This window comes from Euprymna scolopes, chromosome 10 (genome assembly GCF_053919585.1).
Source record: "Euprymna scolopes isolate OS-2025 chromosome 10, ASM5391958v1, whole genome shotgun sequence".
NCBI classification, from domain to species: Eukaryota; Metazoa; Mollusca; class Cephalopoda; order Sepiida; family Sepiolidae; genus Euprymna; species Euprymna scolopes.
Genome location: NC_136491.1, coordinates 139,979 through 148,905, shown reverse-complemented (window position 1 = coordinate 148,905; position 8,927 = coordinate 139,979). Strand labels below are relative to the sequence as shown.

The following is an 8,927-nucleotide window of genomic DNA, read 5'->3' as shown; positions in this document are numbered from 1 at the left end:
TCTTCCTCTTTCGCTCTGGGATTCGGGAAGGAGTGAGTCACTCGCTCGACAACAACACGTTTCTTCTCTCTTCTTTTCTAATTGACCACACCTGGCCTGTCTCCACCAATGTCACACCGCACAATCTGAACGTCAGCAACACGAAATACTTTTCAAGAGAAGATGTTCACAACTCTTTTCTTTTTGTGTCTTCCAGAGAATTTTTCCCAGCTTTTATATCCTCCTATCTAAAAAAAAAGGAAGAGACAGGAAAAAAAATAGCTTTTCCCATCATGCCCTGCCTTCCCAAGATGCCCTTCATGTATATAAATGAGCTAGCCATCCTTTCCTTCTTCTTTCCCAAAGAGCAATGCATATACGCCCAGTACGTCTTGAAGTGAGCTGCTCGCCGGGCAAAATGACGAACAGCTCCTTAAAAATAATTTTTCATAAACATTAATAAAAAACAAATATTCAGAAAAATTAACGAAAATAAATAGTCAGACTTGGCTTGTTAAAAGAAGTGTAATTTTATTTACCCTTTTGTGTATCACACTCATGTGGTTTCTTTTGTGTCCGTAGAAAAGAAAGAAATCTTGACTGACTGGGTAAATGTTCTCTTTTTTGGCGTAAAGTCGAAAAGAAAAGATAAATTAAATATTTTTCTTTGGGATAGCCGTTCGAGTGAAAAGTGGCGTGGAAAGGTAAGAAGAATGTTTTTTTGGTTTCATTATGAGAACTGACATAGCGCGTGTCGCGCACATGTGACAGACACAGCAGTAGTGCGTGTTAACTCCTCAAGGGTCAGCGAGCGAAAGAGGAAGAGAGGGCACTCGAATTTGGTGCCACGTTTTTTTTTTGTCCTCTTTTTAAGAGCTCTCCGGAAACGGTGACAATTCAAAAGTCTCTGTCAAATTTTAGTTCCGGGGTAGACGCTACAGTCTTATTTTTTAAAAATTTTTATTTATTTATTTTTTCCACCTTTCACATATACCGAACACATAAGCCCATCGCTTACTTTAGCAAAGAGATAGAAAAAGGTAAACATTCATTAAGGTAAGAAGTTCATCTATTCGAGGAGAATTAATGAATGGGTGTCCAAGTGTTTAACGTCCCGGGCACGGAATCGACTTTGATGTTTACAGCATGCTGGTTGGGGGTCGACTCATCAGTTTTGATGCAAAATGCAATATTTATAGATTTCAAGCCGGCTCCATGAACACTGTCTGAAAAACAAAATTTTGAAATTTGTTTTCTTCAAAATCAGATTGGATGAATAAAACATCTTTATGACGTAAGGTGCTTTCCAAGACGTCCGTGTGAAAAGATAGGGTTTCGTTTATAAGTCCACAGAATTTGCATGAGTGTAGAAAGGTGATGTGCGCACAGTTTAAATGAACTTTAAACAGCAGCGTGCGCGCAACTGGGTTTTACAGTTAGGGCTGCGCACCATTATTCTATTTGAGTAGTCTCACCATGAGAGGCTACAATAACAGCGGTGATTTTTAAGTTATTTACATTAGTATCATCTAGTTATTTCCCTTAATTCTAGTCTATTTTTTACTAGCTGTAATAGAGAAATCAGCGTGAATTTTAAAGATATTTTTTCATTAGTTTCAAGTTATTTATCTTCATTTTAGTCTATATTTACATTAGTTTCATCTAGTTATTTCGCTTAGTATAAGTCTATTTTTACCTTGTTATATTCAGAAAACAGCTGTGATTTTACAGATTGCTACATTAGTTTCATGCAGTTATTTCCCTCGGTTCTAGTCTATTTTTACCGTGTTTAATAGAAAACAATGGTGATTTGAAAGGTATTTACATTAGTTTCATCTAGATATTTGCGTTAGTTCTAGTCTATTTTTACCTTGTTTACTAGAAAAATAAACAGCAGTTATTTTGAAAATATTTTCATTAGTTTAATCAAATTGTTTCTCCTAAGTTCTAGTTTATTTTTACCTTATTTAATAGAGCATAACGTGGTTACATTAAAGATAATTCATTAGTTTTACCTAATTATTTCCATTGATTCTAGTCTATTTTTCCTTGTTTATGTGGAAATTATCTTCCACCATCTTTCTTTCCCTTTTCTTTCTCCTGTTTCGGTTCTTCCTTCCTTTCTTCTTAACCCCTTTCCTACCCCCTTCCCTAGCTTCCCCTTTTTTTTTATGTCACCTGACTCCCTTATGCCCGTTGATTGGATGAGACGTTTTCGCGCTAAATTGAGGCACGTGTGTGATATTTTGAGTTAAAGTAAGTCAGTTGTGAACAAGGCTTCGAGGAGACCAGACGGTCGAACTGTCGGTCTCGGATAAAAAGGGACGCCTGGAATTTACTAAGGCGTTGAACAACTCTGTCTTGACAAGACATTAAATTCGTTGAAAAGAAGAATCTAGTTTTCTAAGACACTTGAAAACTAATACTATTATCGAGAAAAGATAATAGATGTTGAAAAGAAGAATCTAGTTTTCTAAGACACTTGAAAACTAATATTATTATCGAGAAAAGATAATAGATGTTGAAAAGAAGAATCTAGTTTTCTAAGACACTTGAAAACTAATACTATTATCGAGAAAAGATAATAGAAGTTTTGAACAGAAAATTCGCCGCAGGGAAGTTTTCGAAGATACCAGAAAACACCAGAATATTCAGCCTCAAGAAATTTCTACCTTGCTGAAGGACTACGAAAACGAATTTCCAGGAAAAAGAAAGAAAAAGGGAACTTTTAAACAACACAAACTCAAAAAATAAAACCAACAAGGAAACGAACTTTCTAAATGTTCCTTTCGTAAAAGGGCGCCCAAAAGCTTCCAGTAAGTGATCCCCTCCTTTTTTCCCCCCTTCTTCCTCCTTCTCTATCTCTCTTTCCTTCTATTTCCCTTCACTCTCTCTCCCCCGTTTTGGTTACTACTACAAGACTCTTGTAAGCCAGATGGACATTTTTGGCAGCCCATAGAGGTCACAAACCTTTCCTTTAGATATCTTTGTTAATAAATTCTATTTCTCCTATTTTTCTTTTTTTGTTTGTAATTTTTTCCTTCAGTTTCAGAGTTAGTAGTAACGATTAATTGTTTAAGAAGAATTAACTTCCACGGGACAAAGTGGATAATAAAATTTCTTCACTTTGTCCCGTCCACTTTGTCCCGTGGAAGTTAATTCTTCTTAAACAATTAATCGTTACTACTAACTCTGAAACTGAAGGAAAAAATTACAAACAAAAAGAGAAAAATAGGAGAAATAGAATTTATTAACAAAGATATCTAAAGGAAAGGTTTGTGACCTCTATGGGCTGCCAAAAATTGGTACTCATAGAGTTAATAACTCTGCGAGTTTAGTAAGCTACTCTCTGCTAAACTGGTCTCGGCTTATTGATGACTGGCTGCTGTCCATCGCGTAGATAGTACCTCCCTCCCTCCTTCCTTCTTCTTTGTTTCTGCGTCGGCCATTTTGGCTTCTTGTTCCTTTTTTTTACAGGCATTTTTGGCGCCAAGAAGGGTTGTTGTGGCGCGCATGCCAAAAGGGTAGTGGTTTAGCATTTAGCCGTTGATAGGTTAGAAGGGGCGGGGTTTAGTATTCTAAAATGACTACCTCTCCCACTACCTCAATGTTATTTGAAAAAAGAAAGATTATTAGAGATAAAATCTTAACTGTATTTGAGTTTTTAGACTCATTAGATGAAATAAATGAAGTAGGTTATACGTTATATAAAAAGCAGATAGATGATTACATTGCTTCAGTGGATTTATTAGACGAGCAAATTATTAATGCCTATTTAATTGAAGGAACAGAAGATGAGGAGATTAAGGCATTTAATAGGGATTGCGCTCTCCATCGAGTGAAGGTTTTGGAAAAATTGTCTAGACTCAAGCCTTCGGTAGAAGTAAGGGATAGTGCAAATCACAAAGTCTCTCTTATTAAGGAAAAACGTCTGGGGATGACGCCCAAAATTGAATGTCCCAAGTTTAGTGAAAAGGATTTAGAAAACGATATATTAGCCTTCCTTAATTTTCAGCGGGAATTCGAAAATAGCGTAGTGGACTTAGAAAATGACGCCCTGAGGTTAGTTGTGTTGAAAAACCATTTGTCTGGCTACGCCTTTCAACTGATGCGGCACCTCTCTATATCTGAGGAAAACTATCGCATAGCCACCGACATTCTCGCGTCGGAATTTCTAGATAAGGACAACATTGTGGATTCTGTTTTTTCCCATATATTGGGTATAGAGAAGTTAAGCAACAACTTAGTAGCAAAGAAGTTCTTGAATTCTGTTAAGGCTCAGGTTCATGAATTAAATAGTTCCTTCAGTTTAAATTTCTTGGAGATGAACTCTCCCGGAAACAAGTTGTTAAGTCATATTGTTTTTAGTAAGCTGCCCGCTCTTTTTAGGTCTGAGTTGATATATAAAATAGGAAATAATTACCCTACCCTGGAAGACATACTAGACCACAGTTCGGAAATATTTCGAACGATTGAGTTTTGTAAAAATAAGGAAACATATCCTCGGAAGGTGGCTAGTATATCTAAGAAAACATTTTCCCCTAGGTTCATGGGCTCTCCAGATGCTAAAAAACCTTCCACACTGGAAAATTTTCATATCCAGTCTATTAAGATTGGATTTAAGTGTAATTTTTGTAGAACCAATAACCATAACGGTAATTCCTGCAAGTTTTTTCCTTCTTATGCTGCCCGGTTGAGGAGGTGTAAGGAGATTGGCTTATGTAGCAAGTGCTCGAGCCCTTCTCATGCAGAAGAGTCATGTATTTGCAAGGGTAAGGAGTATGGAATGTGCTGGCTATGTAATAAGAAGGGTCACTGTAGAGTGCTGTGTCCTTCTGTTGGGGGTGAATCTACTGCTTCTAATGCTTGTTGGCACTTGAATAGCTCTTCGTTACTGCCTGTTGTTGAGGTTGCCGTCGACAATGGATCTGGTGAAAGTGTATCTTTCAACTGCCTTATCGACACTGGTAGTGAGCGATCCTATTTGTCTGGAAAAATGTTGGATGCCTTTTCTGATATTAATACTCCCATGAGAGATCGTAAGTTTCTGATTAAGACCTTTTTGGGAAAAGAAGTTAAACACTTGAAGGAAGTTAATCTTCAAGTGAGGTTTCCAAATTCATGCCATTCTGTGTTGTTCTTGGTGGATGATGATATGGACCTTTCTTTTCGTGTTCACGGATTGAATTCTGTGGTAGAAGACCTTAAGAAACATCAGGTCAAATTGGCTGCTAATTTCTCGGAGTTGAGAGATGACACTTTGCCTGTATATGGCTCACTGGGTGTGGACGTGCTTAGGTTTTTGGGACCTATGAATTTAAAGGAGTTTAGAGAGGGCCTTGTGTGGGAATTTCCCCAAGGAATGGTTTTGTTTGGTGATCTGGCGGATTTTGGGTCTCCTCCTCCCAAAGACCTGGAAAAGGGGTTGGAATTGAATTATGCTCAAGTCGTCAAGGAACACTCTGTGTGCGACCTCACTCATGTATATTTTGCGTTGAACCCCAAGTCTGTGTATGCTGATCCGTTCAGTTGTTTTGAGGAGTCTTCTGTTGAGAGGACTGTGGAAAAAATGTTTAGTTTAGAAACCATAGGTATAGTTGAGGAGGAATTCAGTGATTTCGATAAGAATATGATTGAGTCCTTTCGCTCCTCCATTCGCTTCATAGATAACTCTTACTATGTCAGTTTGCCTTGGAATGAAGAAAAATTAAAATCGGTGCCTGCTAATCATCAGGTGTCTTTGTCAGTTTTGAATCGCGTATCGAAGAAGCTGACGGAACAGGGGTTGTACGAGGATTATTGTCAGGTCTTCTTAGATCAAGAAAAGGAAGGAATAATTGAAAGGATTGTGGTTACTCCTTCCGATTTTAACAAATACGTATGGATTCCTCATCGACCGGTGATAAAACAGGATTTACAGTGCACGACCAAGATTAGACCGGTCTTCAATTGTTCTTTGAGAACCGGTGGGAAACCTTCTTTAAATGACTGCGCTTATTCTGGTGTCAATATGTGCACTGACATGCTGGATTTGCTTTTGCGGTTTCGGATGAACCAGTATGTTCTACTGGCCGATATTCGGAAGGCCTTTTTAATGATTCGTTTGAATGACGAATGTGACAAAAATAGATTCTACTTCTTTTTAAGATTGGGTGATGAGTTGATCTGCTTTAGATACAACACTCTTATATTTGGCTTTGTATCCAGTCCTTTCATACTGAGCTACATGGTTCGATATCATGTGGAGAAATACCCTCCTGGTCCTTGCAGGGAGATGCTTTTGGGCCACTTCTATGTGGACAACCTGGTGAAAACTCATAATTCTGCTGAAGTTCTGATGCAGCTGTACTTGGAAGCTGTTTCTGTCATGGGGGAAGGTGGATTTTCCTTGAGGAATTGCTGTAGCAACAATGAAGTGCTTGCTAAGCGAATGTTGCAGGATAACAGTCTCTCCTCCCACGGTTCTGACACTGAGAAGGTATTGGGCTATTTGTATAACCCCTCCTCTGACAAAATGCGAGTAAGTTCTTGCATTGAAGGAAGATCAGTATCCTCTAAGAGGGATATTTTGTCTGTAAATTCCTCTGTATTTGACCCCCTTGGCTTAATGCTCCCTGTTACTATAAAGGTAGGATCCTTCTTAGTAAATTGTGGAAGTTGAAAGTATCCTGGGACCAGCCGGTCCCACCCGACATTATGGTCGACTGGGAGAAGTTGTATAAGGATCTGGTACGTATTGGGGAGCTTGAATTCGACCGTTACTCCGTGGCTTCCGATTCTTCCGCCACGTTGATAGTGTTTTGTGATGCCTCGAACCTGGCCTATGGAATCGCGGTATATTTACATCAGCATGGAGAAGCCAGACTGATATTCGCTAAAGCCAGGGTTGTTCCCTCTGTTAAGCGAACCTTACCCACCTTGGAGCTGTTAGCGGTGTATTTATGCATGAAGCACATTTCTGTTCTGGTGAAAATACTCCCTTTGGAAGTGCTCAGTTCTGTGATTATCGCTGTAGATGCACAGGTAGTACTGTCCTGGGTTTTATCTGACAATGTCTATACGAAATGTCAATTCACTCGTAACCGGTTAAAGGATGTAAAAGCGATGGTAAAAAATCTTAGTGATAAAGGTTTGACAGTGAAGTTTAAGTATGTGAAGACTGATGACAATCCTGCTGACTTTGTCACGAGGGGTATGTCCCTGAACAAATTTAAAATGATTTTTACTCGTTGGTTATTCGGGCCTGAATGGTTGAGAGGAGATAACTTGATCTGGCCCAGTTATGACCTGAATTATCTTAATCCGGCTAGCCAGATATTGATCAGTACAGTTACTGGTTGTGAACCTGTCATTCAGGGCAATTATATAATTGAAGTAGAGAGATTTTCTTCGCTGAAGAAGCTCTCATTGGAGTTTTGATAAAAAACCTATGAAGCCTCGTCCTTACTGGTCCTTGGGAAGGGTGGTTAATTCTGGGTCGGATAGCTTAGTTCGGTCAGCTTTAATCAGAAGGAGTGATGGCAGCACTCAGGAACATTCCTTAAGGAACTTGTGTCCTTTAGAACTTTCCATAACCCACTCTCACCAAGCTTCTAACGATGGAGAGGGCAATTCTCTGAGCTCGGGGACTAGTCGGGACAGGGAAAACTTTCAGTCTAGGCCTGTAAGGTCTGTTAAATCTTTAAATGAAAGAAATCCAGAATACGTTTGGTATTAGATTGTTGTTTGAGGATTTTTTCTTTTTGTCTTTTTTCTTTTTAGGGAGAGTGTGGAAATTATCTTCCACCATCTTTCTTTCCCTTTTCTTTCTCCTATTTCGGTTCTTCCTTCCTTTCTTCTTAACCCCTTTCCTACCCCCTTCCCTAGCTTCCCCTTTTTTTTTATGTCACCTGACTCCCTTATGCCCGTTGATTGGATGAGACGTTTTCGCGCTAAATTGAGGCACGTGTGTGATATTTTGAGTTAAAGTAAGTCAGTTGTGAACAAGGCTTCGAGGAGACCAGACGGTCGAACTGTCGGTCTCGGATAAAAAGGGACGCCTGGAATTTACTAAGGCGTTGAACAACTCTGTCTTGACAAGACATTAAATTCGTTGAAAAGAAGAATCTAGTTTTCTAAGACACTTGAAAACTAATATTATTATCGAGAAAAGATAATAGATGTTGAAAAGAAGAATCTAGTTTTCTAAGACACTTGAAAACTAATACTATTATCGAGAAAAGATAATAGAAGTTTTGAACAGAAAATTCGCCGCAGGGAAGTTTTCGAAGATACCAGAAAACACCAGAATATTCAGCCTCAAGAAATTTCTACCTTGCTGAAGGACTACGAAAACGAATTTCCAGGAAAAAGAAAGAAAAAGGGAACTTTTAAACAACACAAACTCAAAAAATAAAACCAACAAGGAAACGAACTTTCTAAATGTTCCTTTCGTAAAAGGGCGCCCAGAAGCTTCCAGTAAGTGATCCCCTCCTTTTTTCCCCCCTTCTTCCTCCTTCTCTATCTCTCTTTCCTTCTATTTCCCTTCACTCTCTCTCCCCCGTTTTGGTTACTACTACAAGACTCTTGTAAGCCAGATGGACATTTTTGGCAGCCCATAGAGGTCACAAACCTTTCCTTTAGATATCTTTGTTAATAAATTCTATTTCTCCTATTTTTCTCTTTTTGTTTGTAATTTTTTCCTTCAGTTTCAGAGTTAGTAGTAACGATTAATTGTTTAAGAAGAATTAACTTCCACGGGACAAAGTGGATAATAAAATTTCTTCATTTAATCAAGAAAACATTGGTGATTTTAAAGATATTTTTATTTTTTTAGTTTTATCGAGTTATTTCCCTTAATTAATTTAGTTAATTTATTTTTTAATAGCGAAATAGTGAAAACAGTGTTGATTTTATAGATATTTACATGAGTTATCTGGTTATTTCGGTTAGTTCTAATCTATTATCTT

General features: G+C 38.2%; 1 protein-coding gene across 1 annotated transcript; it reads left to right on the top strand.

Annotated features, from left to right (window-relative positions):
• The first annotated feature begins 3,562 nt into the window (after window positions 1-3,562).
• LOC145286358 (uncharacterized) lies at window positions 3,563-6,640 on the top strand. Its single transcript, XM_080135295.1, has one exon. The coding sequence runs from the start codon at window positions 3,563-3,565 to the stop codon at window positions 6,638-6,640; it is 3,078 nt and encodes a 1,025-aa protein (XP_079991421.1).
• Window positions 6,641-8,927: the final 2,287 nt, after the last annotated feature.

Excerpts from the sequence above, each read along its gene's own strand:
- LOC145286358 (XM_080135295.1), top strand. The coding sequence starts at position 3,563 with ATGACTACCTCTCCCACTACCTCAATGTTATTTGAAAAAAGAAAGATT.